Below are 20,550 nucleotides of genomic sequence, written 5' to 3' on the forward strand. Positions count from 1 at the left end.
ATCATCTAACTCAGTAGAGAGGATGTCCCAAAGGAAAAATTCCAACTTCAGGGCCTTTTCATGATTTCACACCTGATTGTCAAATATAGATGCTTAGCTATTAGCCACAAAAAAAAAGGGATTTATTTGCAGAAACACTGAGTGCCCCAGTTGCTCTCAAGAGAGTTACACCAACATGTAACTAACACGTAACTCATGGTTAAGCCAAGTAAGAGGTACCTGTGGCCCTTGGCATTCTGGAAAGTCAAGCTGTTTGTTACCTGTTGCAAAAATGACTTAAGAATTGAAACTTAATTAAGGAAATGTTGGATTTTGTGTTTCCTACCTCTTCCCACAGGGTTTTGAGGACTTTACAAATCTACTGTGGGCCAAGGTGAAAAAGAAATTGAAAAGTCCTCTACAATGTAGGTAAAATGTATGACCTCTTACAATCTATGCTAAGGCTACCAAACCCTCTCCCCTCCAAAAACTTCCACGTCTCTCTGTATTCCCTATACTTCATATATTTCATAGTAGAACTACTCAGAACTTGCTTTGCTCTAGTTGCTGCCTTTTACAGCATTAAAAGGCATTGCTGGTTTCCCCCATACCTGGGTTTGTTTTGATTTGCCTTAAAACACCCACAAATCTGCTGAGTTAGAAGCTGTCACTGAGGCTGGTGTTTCCATAAATGTTTATAACTTCCTTGGCATGATCACCCATCTTTCCTGCAAAAACCATAGACCTATTGCCTGGAATCCCTGGACTTACTCATGTTTCCCTTGTGCTGTAATTTACTGCCTGCACATATGTGTATCTGCTAAATTCGGCTGTGGCCACTACTAGTGTTTTCAATCCTTTAGTTGCTATTTAAAGAATTACCTGTTTATTTGGTTCAGAGGGGCTAAACAACCTTTGTAAGTGGGATATATTTGTTATGGGATGTATTAATAGTAGTATGTACCATTAACATACATTCTGGCCAAGAGATATGTTTTAAAACCACAAGTGGTGTTAATACACCTGCCGTGTATAATATGAATAATATTTTATTTCCAGGTCACTATATAAGTTCTGTTTCTTTCTCTGTAGGACATTCTTTCTTTCAACTCCCACAGGGGGCATTCTCAGGCCACTGCCAAAACACAGACTTGAAGAGGGGCCTTGGAGGTACTGCACAGCAACTCCTAAAGCAAGCAGCTGGCTGAAAATATGTATAAGTAACTCATTACAGCTCCTCTTTTAAAGGAAACATCATCCTGATCTGGGGGAATTCTGATACCCCATTTTCCAGTGATGAAACCACAGCAAAACACAGAAAAATTCAGAGCCTGTTTTAAATGAACTAGTCCCACAGGAGCATTTTTAGATGAACTCTGCTTTACCAGCACAGGAGCTGGCACAGGACACCAGGAAACTTTCTCTTCTGGTACCCACATGCAGACAGAGAGCATTTGGCAGAGAGTGTAACATTACTGTGGTGATGTAGCCATATAAGAACTATTCCAAACCAGGCATTTGTAACAAAGCTACACCAACAAATCCTGTGTGCCAAAACTGATCCCTCATTTATACACACATATAGATGCACTTTAATGTTAATTTTATGCTGCCCCTCTTTCTCATAGAATTCACTTACCACTTTCTACCTATAGCTATACCTTTCCTGCACAGCAGAACACAGGATAAAATCCTACCTATAGCAAGCTATTTCTGCCTAATTATGTGAACATCAGAGTGCTTGGTGATGGTAATTTAAGACTCTAATAGGTTACACCACGTTTGAAAACACAGTTAACAGTAATAAGCTGTGGAGAAGCTGAAAAGCAATTTGTGTGCACATGTATCAGCAGTGTCTATAACAAATAAGAAGGTTATTTTTTTTCCCTATGCAACTATTTAAAACTGCTATTTAAGCTTGAATTACTTTGCATACTTGTTTTTTGCAATTAGAAAAATTGATGATCATCCCTCCTGAAACAGATGCAATAGTACTTTGAGTTTCTCATCACTTTAAGCGAATGACAACACAAAATTTTAGATTTTTACTCTAGGACAGATGTGTTAAAAAAAGGAAAAAAAGGAAAAGCATTTGTCAGAATTTTTGCCTTTCTTTTTAATATGCAATATAACTTTTTACCTCTATATAACTATAACATTGGCTCTAATGTAGTAAGATACTGTTACTGCTCTCTGCGTGGCCACTTTCTATTAATTCTACCTGTGAAACTTCAAGCTGTATATGAAATATAATTAAATATTTGCATATAAATTCATAATAGCATTTAATGTTTTAAAATGGTAAATAATGAAGTCAGCTTGACAAAAATACAGTCTTCATCTTTATTTCAAGCCTCTCTTGCAAACCCAGTGTACCATGCACTATTTGGCAGCTCTTTGAGAAGGGTGGAATGAGGGAAAGCTGAACCCAGCAGCCCATACCAGAGCATTACCTGACAAACCTGGTCATGAGTATTTTGATACAGCAAAGATCCCTTGCAGATGCTTGTTTTGCAGAGATAGGGCCTCATATGCACAAGCTTGCCTTGCAGCACTAGGGCCATCGTGCCCAGCTACTTCCACAAGCAATTAAACCAATCTCTGCAGCAGTACATTGTCTGCCCCTGCATGTGTTTGTATCCAGGGATATTTTTCTCCCAAGATCGTACCTTGTGATGAATTCTGCAGATTGTACTGTCTTTGGATGCCAGGTAGATTTCGAGGGGGAGGAGGGGGTGGCCTCTTGCAGAAAAAGCAATCCCTCCTGCTCTCTTTGAGCTCATCCCTTACATTGACATACAAACTGCCAGGACTGTTGTGATGGCTGTATGAATCCTCTTCTTCTTCATCTTCATCTTCTGTCTCCTCTCTGCTGTCTTTTAGGTCATCCTTCTTTTCCTCATCCACCTCAAATTCTTGTTGGCATCTCAATCCAACTGCATATTGATCTCTTGAGCTCTGCTTGGCTTTTAATATTAAAGAAAGCATTATTTCATTTAAAAATTGCCATCTAGAAGCATTTCTTGTTTCAAGGATTCTTACAGAAGCAACACAATGGCTAATAAAACTTTTATGAACTGATACAGCAGGAAAGCTGTCAAATTCATACCATCAGTGAAGAGCTTTTTAAATATTTACTAAATCAACAGTGGAAGTTTTTGCTGTACCTTGCTACTCTGATACAAACGATCTTCGTGTGTGCAATGTTAAATTTTTCTAGAGTCACTGTCAGAATGAAATCACACACATTTTCCCTGCCTCCAGAATTTCTATTACCTGACTTTCAAAGCAGCACAGTGCAACACTTTGCAAAATAAAGCTGTAACTCACATGTCTGTGTTACTGCTTTTTGTACAATAGGATTTGGGTGCTGATTTGAATCTCTCCAAACTGAAATAGACATGGTCCATGGGAGACATGACTGCAGACTTGTGGAAATAGAGCTCTTCTGTCTCTAGTCTCTTGGTCCACGGACCAAGAACAAAGTGGAGGGACATGACGTGTACATTTTAATCACTATTACAGCATCAAAATTTTAGTAGTCAACCTCAGTAAAGTAACAGAGTAAACTACACGATCTGTCAGCAGACCTTACTGAGCCCTGGAGGTAGGTTTCCATCCTGAGTTATCCTTTGGTGAAGCCTGCCTTTCACCACTGATTCAAATGGGAGGTTAGGGCATTTACCTGGCTAACGTGGTACAATTATTGCTCTTTCTCCAGATGTTCACCCTGAGGTGTTCCCATATACAATGGACAGAGACAGTGAAAACTTTATCAGAGCAAACCTTTTTTTTTCACAGTGTCTATCATCTACCTCTATGTTCTAAAGCAACCAGTTTGAACTTAGCAACTAAGAAACATCCTTTTCATATGTATGAGACAGTTGAAAAAATAAAATTGTCAACAAGATTAAAAGAGGATTAAATTTAGTCTCCTAGATCCATGATACTGTAAGATATATGCAAAAATATATGCCATTGGTAAATGCAAACAAGCAACTTTGCAGTTTTCAAGGAGAATGCATATGACCACACAGATCATCAACAGGCTTGTCACCAATCTATGCTTGGAAGTAAGAACATCAAGCTGCAAATGTCAACTAACTGTGCCTCCACACAGGACTCAACTGCACCTGTAGGGAAGTGCCTCCCCTTTTATAAAGGTTCTTCTCTGAGAGCTTGGAGAATTCAGCAGTTTTCTAGATTCAGAGTGGAGACCACAAATTTACAGAGTCTAAAAGAAGGGGTGGTTGCACTGAGGTCTCTCTTACTGAGCAAGAACTTTATTATCCCAACTGAATCCCTCAGCTGTCTTTTCATTTTAGGACATCTGCCCTCCCTAGAAGTTGCAGTAACATGTGGAAATTGAAAGTGTCAGAGGAACTTGCCCTCTCTGCCCAGGAATTCATTAATTTGATGCATGACATGATAGATTAATTTCAACAGTACCAACAAAGATGTCTAACAACACGACTTACCCGTGCCTGGTGGAGCTTCTGAGCCTAACATAAGCTCATAAGTGTCGCTGTCTTCCTCTTCCTCCTTGCAATTAGTGAAATCACTTGCTGCATTGTTCTAGAAAGAAAACCAAAGGAGAATATTTTTCTTTTAGTAGCATCATCTCCTGCCCTCACATTTTGCCATTGATATAATATACAATGTTCTGCTAGGAGGAAAATGAAGACAGAAACATCATGCATTTGCAGTTATGTAGGGATCTACACTCTGCAGGCAAAAGGACATCCCTTTGTATCTCTGGATACAGTGAAAGAACACCCTGTTCTGACACAAAACACCAAGTTTGCACAGCAAGGATTTAAGCTCACTGGCCTTTTCCTCTCCCTAGCACTTTGCTGGGCTGTCCACACAGTTCCCAACTCTGCTCCCAGCTGTGAAGCACTCAAAGATTAAGAGAAAGATTAGCAACAGAAAAACATGAAGTCCATAGGGCATGACTGAAGAGCTCAAGGGTGTAAGAAATCTCTGGGGAGCTCATTACAAACAGTGGTTTGTACCAAAAGCCATGTGTGTGCTGAAAAAATAGAAATGGGACTGCAAAGCATGTTTGGAGTCCTACCTCAGTGACCAAATGTGGCAGTGTGGTGTTTTGCTCCTCTAGAAAGCTCGTAGTTGCACAGTGCTGTGCAAAATTAGCCCAAGGAGGGTCAGAACAATGGGTTCTCTAAAACATTATCAGTGCATTTCCTCAAGCTGAAGAAGTGAACTTCTGCTCACCTCTGAAAAGCAAGCCTGTAACACAACTACAGAAAGGTCTGCTGTCTAGACTATAGAACACACATTTGTTAATCACTGATTTTCAGAAACAACTGGAATTTCAAAAAGTGTCAGTTTTTTTAAAGAAACCCAGCAGGACCTTGATTCTCCTGTAAGTGAGATACAAAACTATACTCTATTGACACAGTGGAGCCCTCAATAATTAATCAGGAGTTCTGAATCACAAAATCTTAACTCCAGGGGTTTGAATACAGCAACCCCAAAGAAGACAGGGAAACAGCATGGTCCATATGTAATCCAGTCTGCAAGGTTAATTACAAGTAGGATAGTGGGCAGTGAAGTCAAGAGGAAGAGCTTGTAAACTTCTGCATGGCAGAGAAAGTGATTGTCAGGAGCTCATGCTGGACTCTGAAGAAGTTTGTTCCAAGCATCCTGCTGCCTTGTGGCACCCACAGCCACTGCCCAGGGACAGAGTTCTCACTGCATGAAAAATATTTTGAGAAATAGCAGGTTTTTCTGGGGAACTGAGAGTACCTTCTTCCCTGCTGCTGTTTTACACAGCCATCTCCTGAAAGCCAGTCTGAAGCACTGCAGCCATCAGACTGTGAAACAGGTGCCTCCCTGGTTTGCTTTGTTGCTTTACAAAAACACCTGGATCTTTACACATCTATATTCCCCTTCAACAACAGAGGATTCATCTCTGCCTCCTGTGCCCATACAATGTGTGCACCAGAGAGAGAATTTTGTTTTTCTTGAACTTCCCTATTACTTATGTAGTTCCTTTATGCTTCACAGGAACAGGATACCTCTCAAAAGCCCCAAAGTTAGGGCTTTTCAGAATATTTATTCTCAAAAGATTCAGGCCTGCATGCGCTAAATGTAAGAGTATATTGTGGGAGTAAAAAGGGACTTTGATATGTTTCCTGTGAAGAGATGTATGTAGAAGAAATCAAGCAAGGAGAGATCTAGATACATTAATTTCTTCTGCTATAACATTGGAGTACCACACCCAGGAAATTCTTTCAAGGTGAAATTTGAATGTTTCAGAAGACTGAAGGTCAGCTGTTCTGCTAGATTATAGCTGCTCCAACTCAGCTGATAATGCTGAGTTGTAGGGAATTCAGGATGCAATTCAGAAGTTTAGCTCCTGACTACACTTTCTAAAAGTCTCCTGGACCTGTGAGACACAGAAAAGCTGAACAGATGGAAACAGTCTTTAACTAAATATGTTTACACTAGGAAAAAATTCTGTATAATGAATAAATTATTGACAGAAGTCTCCTCTGACACTGGGCATGTTGACACCATGAAGCTGAAAATCGTGCAGTGTCTCCAAAACCAGTAGAAAGTGTCCTTATTTAAGAATGCAAATTGACATAACTAAATTGGAATAATGCCATGGCTCAGCTTGCAAACCTTGCCCTGATGCCCTGAATGAATGCTCACTGCTGTTTAAGTTTGAAGTGTCTTTTATATGGGCTGGGTCTTGTAACTTGAATGCAGTAGCATAGCTGAACTTCCAAGTTGTTTGAGCCTGCTTGGCTGAAAATGGATCTTTGATTTACTCTAGAGATTTCTCATGGATGTCAAGCCACCTTCCAAAGGAAGAACTAGCTTAACTGGAAAAAAAAAAAAAAAAGGTGTTCTCAGCACAAGACTGCTTACAAAGGACTATGGAAAAGGGCTCTGAATGTTTGAAACTAGTTTATGAGTTAGCAAAATAATTCAAAATAATTCCCTTACTTCAGGATGCTACAGGAATGCTGGCATGCATTGAGAGTCCTTTGAGAGACTGAAATTGCTTCAAGTCCTAAGATTAAATGCCACCTCTCAAAGTCAAAATGTAGATACCTAATTTTCTGTCTTTTATGCATTTTAACTGTCTTTATTATTGACTTTCAAAAAGGTAAAGTTTTTTAACAGCTTCAAAACTATTCCAATACTAAGCTTGAACTGACTTATCTCAGTACCTTACTCAGGAATTCATTATGAAAATTATTGTAACCATCTTGTCAGAATTTTTCACAATGCTCTTCTGAAGAGCCATCTTTGTAAGGTATGTGTTTGAAAGATTTTCTCCTTGTTAAACTGATACAGTCATCCATGCTGGCAGGGGCTGACACCATTGAAATTAGGGGCATTTACCTTATTGTACAGTGAGCAGTGAAATATTAAAGAATTCAGAGGAATCTAACCCAACAGTGATGTTGTATCAAGTTATGGCAAGAGTGAGAAGCATCTGGACATCTGCACTTCATGTAACAGTTGTAAACAGTTACTCACTCACAGGTAAATATAGCAATCACAGCTCACATTAGCCTTTATGTATAAAATAGAAATGGCTATATCTAAAATACATCCGTATCATATATTTCTAGAAACAAAGTAAGAACTTCTGATTTGTGTAGGGCAATTTAATCTTCTTCTGGATTCTAGGGCATTTCCAGCTGCCTGTTGGACAGAATTCAGGCTTGCAAGGAGACATCCCAAAAATACCCTCCAGTCACACTAAGGCCTGTTCTTCCAAGGCTGAGACAAATCTGGTTGCCTGATTTGTTTATAACATATCACCACAACATTCTTTCTTATCCCACTCCCAACATTCAGAGTTTGCAGTTCTGCCAAGAATGCGTTGCTCATTTGTCTGTCTCCCACTGCTCTGTAGCTCAGCATTTCAGAGCAGAGGACAACTACAGCATAGCTGTCTTACAGGCACAGTTTTTTAGGCATCCTCTTCTGACTATTAAGCAACAAGATAACATTCAAGTCACTACCAGTCACTCAGAGTAGAACCTGTGCTGATCACCAGGAAACACCAATTTCTACCATGTGACTTTCTTGAGAGGCACCAGTCCAAAAGATTCCAGCAGCTGCCCTCTCCCCCTCTGCTGATATGGAGCCCTGATCCTCCTGGGATTTTGAGAAACAAGTTGTCAAATGCTGGTTAAAGCTACCACAGTCTATATGGGCCTGCGAGAAAGGCTGCAAGAGCAAATAGAGCCGAGATCCAAGCACAGTGGTGCTTTTAAAAGTATCTCATACCAACTGTGCACTTATGTGGATATCTATGTCTTTGGAGTCAGGGCATCCTAAAGAAAATAAGCATTTTCTCTAAATACCATTAGAGAAGAAAACTAAGAGGAGATTGTCTCATTTGCACTTTTTATTTCAGCATCTTTTGGTTTTTTTCTCTTCAGTGCACATTTCAATGAGGCAAACAGTCCTCTTTGAACACTAAAATCAACAGCTTTGAAAACCTAGAAGTTGATGTGAACTGCAAACACTTCAAAATTTCATGTAACTGTATTAAGAGTGTGTTCACTCATAAATCACTACACTGGGTCATGGATTTGGAAGGAATTTGAAAAATCTTTCTATTATTTAAATTGCTAGCAGGGTACTGAATAGTACAAGAGCCAAGATGATACTAATTAATATGCCTTTCTATTTTCACAATGAATTGTTGAAAGATATCCTTAAAAAACCATTTCTTATTACTTCTGATTTCTTGTTAGCTCAATTTCATTTTGTGCCTTGGTCCTTCTCACAGTATTCTTAAATGCCTATGCTACAATTCTATCATGACATTAGCAACCTGATACAGCTTCTACTTCCTGTGGACTTCATAATCCTACTTTGGGTTGTTCTCTTGCTACTCCTTCAACCTATCCTTCACAATGCGGTAAGCATGCACTCAGATATGCTTTTTAATTTTTTATTTTTAATGCTGCTATTATATTGTTATTTTTCATTCCTGTCACAGAAACCAGACACAATAACATATCTTAGACTGCTCTCACCAAGGTTACCCAGTCTGGACAACTTCAAATGGTCTCCTCTTCTTTGTTTACACAGAAAAGAGCCCTCTAGCCATTTCCTTGACTTAAAAAGTCAAAACCTTATCAATGCAATTAAAAACTTGCTGGAGAGTGTCTCTTGCTGTATTCCTTTCCAGACAGATGCCAGTGACCTGGACCTCAGTGAAAGCCTACGTGCTGGTACACAAACACACTGAAAACATCCTCCCCCCGGGAGTGAATTTAAACACAGAACAAAATGGGATGTAAATAGGGTAAGTAATTTCAGCACCTCAAAACAGAAGAAATTGTTTTCCTTGGCTGGATGTTTCCATCATTTCTTTGTCATAGGTGTACCATATTTGCTTTCTAATGTTCTTGCTTTCAGACAAACTGGACAGAAACACAGCAGTTGGATTTTTTTTCTCCCAGCCCCAGGTGATTTGCTCGTACCACTCCTCAGACCTGCCAGCACTGGCTGCTTAGACTCTCAATGCAACAACTGAAGCACAAGGGATATATTTCCATCTACCTTCACAGTTTTTGCTCCTTTTCTCTCACCCTCACTGTGGTGTAACCTACACTATGCCCATAATTACTGTCCTGTCAGAGCTTTCCAGAATGCAGAGGTCAGAACTAGTGTACCATAGGAAATACTTTCCATTTGCACTCTCAGGTCTTCATGAACAGCAAGCAGGCAATTTAGCAAACACTTATATTTCATTTAGTTCAAACTGCATCCCTGAGCCTAGTGACCAGCTATTCTGGTTATAAAAATTTTTCTAGCTCTCAAGTCTGCATTAATTACGAATATTCACATATTCTACAATGTAAAATATTCATCAAAGTACTGGAACTGTTTAAGTATTTATGACTCATTTTCCCAGGGTCCTGTATGAGCACCTGGAGAAATGACTGAGAAAGTGAGCTTCATAAAGTTGATTGCATGCATGAGGACAGATCCAACATTGTTGTTCATTTGCTTTATTAATATCAAACACCTTTAGTACCCTATTAGCTTCTTGGTAACTCAAGCTTGCAAGAAACCATGAGAAGACCCTAAAGCATAAGGGCAATGAATCATTCAATATAGTGTTACAATCCAAGACAAAAACCAACATGGTTGTAAAGCCGGGCAGGTGGGAAGAGCAGTGGTGGAAAAAATCTTTCCTGCACATGTTCTGCCATGCAATACTGAAACAAACAGGGCTTTAAAGCAGTGTGGGCTGAATCCAGCCCTTGAAACACTTGAACTCACTCTCCTGACCTAAGCAAGACTTGTCTTGGAAAAAGCCAAGAGTGGCATATATTATCCTTCCAGCCAAAAGCACTGCTGCCATCTGCTTGCTCCCCATGTGTCTGAGCCTGCTGATGTGCAATGCAGTCTGCCCTCTGAGGAAGCACAGCTGAGCCGGCCCTGTGTGCTCCACCCTGCTGCCCAGCTGGGCCTCAGCTCTGTTCTCTGCTTCACCACAGCAGAGAAGGCAGAGCCTCAGCCCCACACCTCAGCTGCACATCCCAGGCTGTGCCCAGGAGCTGCACATGCAGCGCCGCTGAGCCACAGAGATCAGCGCTTCCAACTCCCAGAAATGAATTAGAACACCATTCCCTGCTCTATTGGTTTACAGGAAAGGTGTGAGGGCATTAGAAGTCCCTGGGACTTTTCTCACTGATGCCTTTCAAGGTTGTGTTTTCCATTATTTCCCTTTAGTTTGGAAGGCCTTATGGAAGCCTCGCAGCATCAACACCAGATGTCATCCATTATCCAGCTGGGCATGAGGCAACTGACTTAAAACTGTGTGTGCCACACAGGTTAGACCACAAAAAGAACAGGTATTTAACATCAGTAACTGTTTTTGAATAAAGCTGCTCATTCTAGGAACAAAAGGCAATGACTGATCTGTTAGTCAGAATGACTTCTCAGAGTAGCAGGCAAACATAACTTACTGCAAACCCCTCATGCCTTCCTCACACAGCTGTTTACACCATGTGGCTTTTTATTAGATGTCTGGACATAATAAACACAGTCATGTTGTTGAATCTTAAATATATATTACCCCTATCCCCGTTTGCCTTTGACATACATCCTTTAGGCCTTTAAATTCCAACTGTTTTATGTGTTCAAGGTCAGGATGAAGAGGGCTTTAAGCAACATAATCTAGTGGAAAATGGCAGGTGGGGTGGACTAGATGATCTTTAAAATTCCCCTTTGATTCTACCTGAGCAGGACACAAGATTTTGGAATCCTTCAAAGGCATGTTCCTGCTGTGTAAAACTGCAGCATTATCATTCCCAGATTTCTTTTTTGGGGTCATAGGTGTGTGCATAATTTCTTTGTTTATCTGTATGGGTTTCAGTTTAACCCAACACTTTCTACCTTTTTTCATGTTAATTCAAATCAGGAGTATCACATGATCTGGTGGACAAGCATGCTTATGTGCTGATCACACTAAACCTAACAAATTAGAACACAAAACCCACATACTAAATAAGGGACAAAACTGAGAAGGACACAGAATGACAGTAAAAATAATTCTGTGACATTCACAGTAATTTGTAAAATTCACTCTGCATAAAATTTGTCCCAAGTCTCAACTCTACCATGTTGTCTGCAATAACGAAAGATAACATAATTCTAGAGTTCCCATTCCATTATGCTAAAGGTACATAAAATGTACATAACTACCAAAAAAAGAGATTACATAGAACAAATGAGAAATAAAATGCTCTACAGCCAAAATCTAATGATTTTCATCAGTCTGGAGCAAATGTATGACTGAAACAAAGTATTTGTACTATATTAAGAAACTAAACAAATTAAAGCATCAATGAATACCTAACTTTGGGCTCAGAGATTTTAATAACAGCAAAAAGGAATTGTTTCATTTGAAATTGTCTATTGTAATCTTAAATAATTTTTTTTCTGGGCTCCCTGATTAAACCATTTCATTTGTATGTTTACTTTAACTTCATTACAAGCAGATCTGCTGTACTGCATATCAGGCAGCATCCCTGAACTGATCCTAAATAATCACAACATTATTTTGTGCAATTTCACACTTACTTTGTATGTTTGTCTATCAAATCACAGCAAACTAAATTTACTGGTATATACAAAAATATGTTCTTAAAAATCAAATTGCTGCAGTCTCCATTTGAAGAATTTGTGCTCACTTTCCCTCTTCTGTGCATTTATGCTGTTCTCTAATTTAGCTACTGAGTATCAAGGGATTTTTCTTCTGAACATTCAAAAATAAAATTTCTCCTCAGACTCATTTTAGCTCATTTCTCCTTTAATGACAATTCTTGTTACTTCACTTTTCACACACCCACACAATTTTTTGAAAGACTTTCAAATCTTGTATAGTACTGATTCTGCTGAAAAAAATATCCACTACTGTTTGACAGGCTGTGTAATCATTGCAAACTCCACAAAAGCACTCCCAGCTCTCACACAGGTTAATTTTTTCAATCTAGAATTTTTCCTTGCTTTTCTGATTTTTTTTCCCTGGGCAAAACAATAACCATTCTCCAGAGAGCTTCTCTTTCTCTTGATGACTATGATTACACTGCTTGAACTCTCAGTGGAGTTTCTAAATTACCACTCCCATAGCAGATCCAGCAGTAGCAGAGAGAGAATCACAGAATCATTTAGGTTGGAAAAGAACTCCAAGATTATCAACTCCAACCACAAACCTAACACTGCTAAGTCCCACTAGGCCCTGCCCCTAAGAGCTGTGGCAGCTTGTGGGACCAAAACCTGAACCAGCTGCACTCGTTTGCCAAGCCAGCACCTGCCAGTTGAAATTCACAGTTATTAATTTTCCCTCCACTTATTTCTTTAATGCCTGGGAGATTTTGCTTTACATTTGCTGAGATTAGTTCATTAAAATACTAATTTCAAGCAGCAGTTTTCTGCTGGTGAGCACTGCCTGTAGTGCTGATACACTCTCAGCTGCAGGAAAGTTCATAGATGCTCAGGTCCCTGGAAGTGGAAGAGGAGGTTGAAGATTAATTGACTGAATGACTGACAGGAAATACAACAGAATTTTACATCTCATACCTGCTTATTTCTGCTTTTGTTTCACCTAGATGGCACATATTAAAGGTTCTTTTTTTAATCTAAAACACGAAAAAATCATTAGCACTGAAAATCCCAGACTCTCTTAGCAAATTATATAAGCAGGTAGGAATTTTGCCCTAGTAAAGCATAAATATATTTTGGATGACCACAACATCATGCACAAGTGTGAAATATTTCAAATACTGCAGAGTAGCAGCTAGACAGAAACACACGTGAAAGTGTAATGGGCAAGTGGAAGAGCAACACTTCTGGAAGGCTGAAGATTAGCACAACAGAACAGCTGATGCTTAAGTAAGAAGAGTAAAAAAATGGCATTTAGCAAGGTTTTGGGCCCCTGAAAGAATCAGTGACTATCTGGAAAGACAGGAAGAGGGTGCAGAGGGCATTGAGGAAATGCACTGAACACAGTCACAGCCCAGGCAACTTTCAGCTCCTTTTCATGTAATGAGGAAAACGTGGTCTGGCTGAGGAAAAGAACATTCAGTACTGTTTGTTTCAAAGCCCTGTGCTTCAGATTACTGACAAGGATGTCATGGACTGTACTCTAAGTTGCATAGATGCTCCTGGCAGAACATTTATGATTTATCACTGGTCTCAGGCTCTCCAGCACTAAAACATCATCATTCCTCATTTTCTGCCCTGTATTCCATATACACACTGCAGAGTGCTACCCTAACATTTAAACAGCTGCTGTATTTTGCATGAGAAGTACATTTTAGATGCCAAGAGTCACAATATTGTAATTCAACCTCAAGTAACAGAAATTTCTGCATTCTCTGGTGACTTCTGAGATTCTGCCCTTCTGCCCCGAATCTTGGTAAACACTCAGAAATTTTTCTTCTTTTACAGAAACTAGCAAAAGGTTTGCTCTATCTAGGCAACTTTTAAAAATATATTGCATTAATGTGGAATAGGATAAAGTGTCTAAATCTGTGAAATACCATGGTATTTCTAGAATATGTTCCACATACATGTGCTAAGAATAGTCAGTGTTTTCAGATATGGGTGTTAATATTCAGGTTCTTAAAATCTTTGCATTCCTAAACAATAGGAAAGCTAAAGAATGAGAAAAGCAGTTGAAATAGTAGTTATTACCTGTACTGCATTCAACTATGTCTATTAAAACATAGACCATAGACAAAACCAGCAAAAATTATCTAGTGAAGCACTTCTGTGGGAAAACACTGCTACAGCATGGGGTAATACCAGGCACCTAAAATCAACAAAAGCAGGAAAAACATAAAAGGCAAATGTAAGAAATGTTAAAAAAAAGTAAACCTTTTCCACTTTGAAGCAGGTGTTATATAAATTACACCCTTAGTCAATCAGATAAATAATTAGCCTCCGCAAAATTTAGTCTTCAAATCCAAGTAAGATCATTCTCTTATTTTTGCTTGACTCTAAATAGATCTACACATGGTGCAGGATTTGCTTTTAGATTCAAGTATTATAAATTTGCCATGAGTACCCTGGCTTTTCTGCATTATTCTTTTAGTTCAGGTACATCTTGCAATTTATGAACTGAAGGATGGTGATACTCTAGTTACAGTAAAAGAAAGCAAATGAGACGAAAGGTTCTACCTGAGAGTTTGCCTCTTTTTTTCCTAAAATAGAGATAATAAATTTTTCATTCTATAAGCAAGTTTCAGGACTTGGTAACAACCAGTAAACTACTTTGAGAACTCTTTAAGAAGTGTAACTCAATTCAAGTGCAAGCTCTTCTCTCTCTCCCAAAAAGACAATCTATACATTGGTCAGTGACTCTACACTACTGTGTTCAGACAAACCATTTCATTTTAAAGTGCTCTGCTGATTTCACATGTTTCAGTGACAGCTGTTTTTATTCTATATCTGTATATTTACTACATTCAAACTGTATCAATTGTCTCAGAAATACATCCTGCATTCACAGAAAACAGCTAAAAGAGACAGAAATCCAATCTTATTTGGGTCCATTTTTCATACAGCACACAAGCAATATGAAGTTCATCTTCCTGGCTTCTACAAACCCTCTGACAATCCAGACCCCAAAGCAGAGGAAAGAAGGCAGCAATAGAGAAAAAGAATGCCAAGCTTCTTTTTAAAATCTAACAAAAGTACTGAACTCAGCAAAATAAAATTATTTTCAATAATCTGTTATGTATATAAAGTCACCTTGTGTTTCACCTGAATATTTCCATTGTAGAATCACAGAATGGATGAGGTTTAAAGAGACATTAGAGATCACCCCCCTTGCTGTGGGCAGGGACCCCTTCTGCTAGATCAGGTTGCTCAGAGCCCCATCCAACCTGCCTTGAACACAAGGATGGCACATCCACAACTTCTCTGGGCAGCCTGTTCCAGTGTCTCACCACTCTCACAGTAATGAATTTGTTCCTAATACCTGATCTAATCCTATCCTATTTCAGTTTGAATCCATTCCCCCTTGTCCTGTCCCTACATGCTCTTGTAAAAAGGCTCTGTATCTTTCTTGTAGGCTCCCTTCAGGCACTGGAAGGCCACAATTAGGTCATCCCAAAGCCTTCTCTTTTCCAGACTGAACATTCCCAATTCTCAAGTCTTTCCTCATAGGAGAGGTGCTCCATTTCTCTTACCATCTTGGTGGCTATGAAGAGAGACCCCCGATGTTTGAGCAAAAAATTACACAACATGAGATGTGAGTTAACAAAAGATGCTACTGAAATAAATAGAGATTTATTTGTTCTAATTTTATGTGGTATTTCTCTCTGAAATGCTCCCATATCTTAAGGAAAACACCAAGTTCTCTTAGCTTTGTTTGCTTACTGAACAGTAACAAACTAACAGTGAGCAGTCACCTGTTCTTTTGGAGTCCTTCTGAGAGCAGATCTATGGGATTTGCAGCTGAGGTCACACACACTTGTGAAGCCTGCTGTGGTATGGGGTCTCTGCCCCTAGACAAGACCATTCTACTTAACCTATGATGGTTCCTTCCTTGCATCTTCACCACAGCCTGATTTCACCTGTAACTGCTTTCCATGTAATCCCCCAAAGCAGATAGATTAATATATTCAGCATTGTCTCCTCTCAGAATTTGACACAAACAAATGTGGGTTAAACAACAAAATGCCCCGAATTGTGTGCTGTATATCATAAAATCTGTCTCACCTGAGGAAAGGCTAAACAAATATAGGTGTTTTGCATAAATCCAAAAGAAATATATTCCCTGACTGATGACTCAAATACAATTAGTGGCTGCTTGCAGAAGGTAAATGAGTGCCTGCTAAAAGCCATAAAAATCACTTTTGATGGTATGATATGCATTGAGACCTACTTCTGCTTCAAGAGAGACATACAAATAACTATGTAATTTCTGATCTATGCAATTTCTGTCCCAAGAAGTAACAGTTTTTCTGCTCAGTTTAGGGTGGGGGGAGCCAATCTGATTACTGGAGTAATCAGCCTGCTTGTATGCTAGTAACATCACTATTGAGAAATGCTTAGCAAGCACAGCTCACTAGAACTGTATTTGACAGCCATTTTAATGGCAGCTGCTGCAAGCTTATAACTTGACATGAATACAGATCTCTGAAATTACCTTTCCTGTAAGCACTTTCAGTTCTCAAGACAAGAAAGAAGGAGCAAATGACAGAAAGAGCCAAGGTGGAAAAAGACTAAAGCATGAGAGAGAAAAAGGGCAAAGCAACCTACATCTGACACTCAGTGTGGGGTTTCTTACAGCATCATGTTCTTGTTTAATACCAGCAATGTTAGTCTCCTACAATTACCTGCTCAGTCCATTGTGTGTTTCTAATCCACAGTCAGGATCCAGAAGTGTAGTTACTGAGGTTTGTCATTTACAGCAGTGGGCCAAGCTTTGCTTTATGCAGACACACCTGCTGCATTAGTGTAGAACGAGATGCTGATGAACCTGGGATGTAATGAATTAGTGGACTGGGCTTTTCTCCTGCTCCCTTCTCTCTTTCAGACACCTCGTAGCCACTACTATCAATAATACCACACTATATAACAGAAAAGCAATTTAAGCAAGCTGAGGTATTGGAGTTACTATTAAGCAGTTGGATTCTACCATTTCACTTTCATTTTTAAAGAGATTTTATGGTTTTTTTCCTAATAGGACATAAAGCAATTTTTAGCTAGCTCATTCCCCTTCATCTTCTCTGCCCCCAGCACCACACAGAAAGCAGCTATTGGGTGTAAAGACTGTGTAATTTTACAACAACTCGGGAGATGAAAGGACCCAAACAGCGGATGGAAGAAAAGTAGCAGTCAGTTACAAAAGGAATCCCATTTTATTCTTTCCCCTGAGGCCTCTGCCAGTCATGCTGTGCTGCATCTGCGTGCTGGGCAGCACTCCTGGGGCAGATCTTCATGTGTAGTGTGTCAGCCTCAAAAGCACTGTGGCATTTTACATGAAGCTCTGCCACCTATTTTTTTTCCTAAATATGTGAAACAGTGGAGGAAGAATATCTGAATCTAAAGATCCATACAATGCCCCTACAAATGTGGGTCTGTGGAGAAAAAAGTTACAAATGGACTAGTGTGTCTCACTTGAAGGTCACTTGTCACAACTGATCTCTTATTAAATGCGGTTACCCTGGCAAGCAGGAATTAAAAAAAAAAAAAAAAAAGCATTATATTTATTGCCTGTTGCCCTTGGCACTCCAGTATTGTTATTCAATTGACTGCATACTGTCCTGCTTTATCTTTTTGTTTCCATGTTAGAACCCAAATTCCCTTTTATGGAAATTTAATAAGGCATCCAAACTCTGTCATGCAATTCCTGTGATGGGTAAATTTTGGATATTCACATTTCACTGAACAAACTCACAGCATGTGTAACTTCATGCAGCAGTGTGTGATTCTGAGGATGTTTAGAAATTGGATTTATAGTGGAATTATTTTAAAATAATCTCTAATGCTGAAGAGATGTTATTGTCACAGCAGGCAATTGTAGAACATTGAGAGAATTTTGCAGGTTATGAAGGAATGAGTGAGCAGTGTGAATAGGAAACCTTAAAATCCAATATGTTTTAAAATTCAAAATCTTTAGTAATACCATAAAGAAGAGACAATGCTATTTCAGGGGAGTTACAGCTTAAAGAATATGAAAATCAGCAAGAGCCAAGTGTATTTCATATTGGGATTTCTATTCCTGTCTAAAATGCTTGAAATGTTTGTATTCTGTGAGTGCTGGCTGAATTGTTGCATAGATGAGGGCTGAGGAACCCAAGAATAAAAAACAAAAATAAGTATTTTTTTTGCTTTGTCTTGAGACTAAGAGGCAAGAGAGATACAAAAGACCAAATGTCTTTCTTTAACAAACTGGTTAAAAAAAACCTAACCATTTCTGACAAACAGGAAGTCACATCAGAGATTAATATGAAACTTGCAATTTCCAGGCTGTCTCTACTTCAGCAGCAAGAACAGGACAGACTGACAGAAGAGAGAGGTCCAGATGGAGACATAAACAAGGACCTTGGGGTCTGAGTCATGAATTCAGTGTCTTGCTGCACTGTGGAGCAGCAGGCCCTGGCTAGCTCATGCTGACCTAGCGAGCATCAAACCCCATCCAGGAAGAGAGATGATCAATACAGAAGATTTGGGGCTTTGACCCTTGGTCACACCTGCAGCTCACTGTTCCATGGGCAATTTGTTCACTCTTCTTACCCTGGGCTGGTTGAAGCTATTGCACTCATGTTTCTTGTACTTTAGGAGAGTTTAGATTAATAAAGGAACACAAGCTCACAAGTACTGAGCCCGCCCCAGCTGATTTAATAATTTCTTTGCTATCAATTCAAATGGGATGTCTCTCCTTCAGAACTGCGGCTTCTGCAGACATACAAGTGCTTTGTATGACTGATGCAATGGAATAAGTTAAATTTTGACATTTTGCTAAAAGCCATTTCACTAACAATGACAGTGATTTGGCACACCTGGAAGAAAGGAGAAAAGCACTGACATGCAAACAGATTCTGTTGCTTGGGAAGTTCTTCCCAAGATCTGCATATGACTCATAACCTGCCAGCATGCTGCAAAAAGCAAATGAAAAAACAGGACTCTATAGCCCAAGGGATACACACCTCACATCATTTTCCCTTCCCATTAGAAAAGGCAAAGTTGGAAAAAAAGCCCAAAACCAACCTCTTTCCTGCACAGTTTTGGAAACAATGGAGTCCTCTGTGACTTAGGTTTGTCTGTGATGTGAGTAAACAGGAGAGGCAATAAAATGTTTAAGAGAAGGATGAGAGAACAGATGAACACACACTACCAAACTCAGTGTCCACCAGCAAATGATTCCACATAAGAGATTGAACTGAGGTTTCTGTACTTCAGTAGTCGATGGTTGTTCACTGACTCAATTAAAACCTTAATAGATGAATGACAACCCTGTTTCTGTGACAAGGCATTGATGTTTCTAGGGAGAGAAAGTTTTAGTACTTAATACTACTTGTACATTGTAGTATATCAAGGAAATTGCCAAAGTTAACACAAAAGACTCATCTGAGATGGAAATGTTGCCTCAAGAGATTATTTCAGGAACTATGATGGTGTTCTTCATCATAACCCATGACTTCACACTAAAATAGCAACTATGACTCTTCAGCCTGATTCAGTGAAATACACAAATTAGAAGCTTTAGGAACAGCTTTTATTTACATTTTTGTATTTCACTTCATTTTGCTCTACATGTTCAGATGTTGAACTAGTCAGGACATTCAGATTTCTCTTCTTCACCAGTTTAACTTTTTGATTGCCTCATATAATAAAACACTGTCAGTCAATGTTCAAGATGTAAATGCAGAATTTAAAAAAAACATGCAACATCCAAATTGCTTTTGATAATGTAAGAAGAGTAAACTTGAGCTCTGCACAACTCTAAATGTTGGCACAAAAAGGGCTTGGGGAGAGGCTCTTTTGCCTCCAAACACCTTGAGAAGCTGAAACAAATAATTTGTCCTCACAGTTCTCAGTGCAGGATTGTGTATCCCAAAACTCTCACCCAAGCTATGCACTCATTTATAATGGTGGCAAATCACTAGGAGAAACTTATTAAGACCAACAGAAAGAAATTTCAGGGAATGAGCTGTTTCATGTTTAATGCCTTGACAGTCTCTTATCTAATCAGTGTACCAGAATATCCTTTACCAGCCCAGTAGATTTTAGGGCAATGTCCTATAGAGCCAGAAGAGAAAGTGGCCAGAGAAATTCTTTGTGTAAACCTTTTGTTCCACAAAGCATCTAGCAAGGATGCCAGTCTCTCAAAGACATTGCGTTTTTCACTGTAGTTTCCTGTCAAATTAGTCCATGTGAACACAGATATGACAACCTGAAATACTGTGCATACTCCAACTCAACATAGAGAATGCATTAATGCACTTTAATTACAGAAGTTCATCTGTACCACCACAACTTGTGGACTATTCAAGTCACAGAAAAGTCTCTGTGAGGTGTATATCAACAGGCTTTCACTGA

The 20,550-nt window shown here is 39.2% G+C and overlaps 1 protein-coding gene across 2 annotated transcripts in view; it reads right to left on the reverse strand.

Annotated features, from left to right (window-relative positions):
• BANK1 (B cell scaffold protein with ankyrin repeats 1) overlaps window positions 1-20,550 on the reverse strand; it is a 135,091-nt gene that overhangs the window by 19,981 nt on the left and 94,560 nt on the right. For both annotated transcript variants that reach the window (XM_074541110.1, XM_074541111.1), the window contains exons 9-10: window positions 4,458-4,554; window positions 2,649-2,945 (exon numbers count right to left, since the gene is read on the reverse strand). In XM_074541110.1, the coding sequence (XP_074397211.1) occupies window positions 2,649-2,945; window positions 4,458-4,554 (394 nt within the window). The remainder of the gene's footprint in view (window positions 1-2,648; window positions 2,946-4,457; window positions 4,555-20,550) is intronic.

The sequence above is a fragment of the Zonotrichia albicollis genome, chromosome 5, assembly GCF_047830755.1.
Source record: "Zonotrichia albicollis isolate bZonAlb1 chromosome 5, bZonAlb1.hap1, whole genome shotgun sequence".
NCBI classification, from domain to species: domain Eukaryota; kingdom Metazoa; phylum Chordata; class Aves; order Passeriformes; family Passerellidae; genus Zonotrichia; species Zonotrichia albicollis.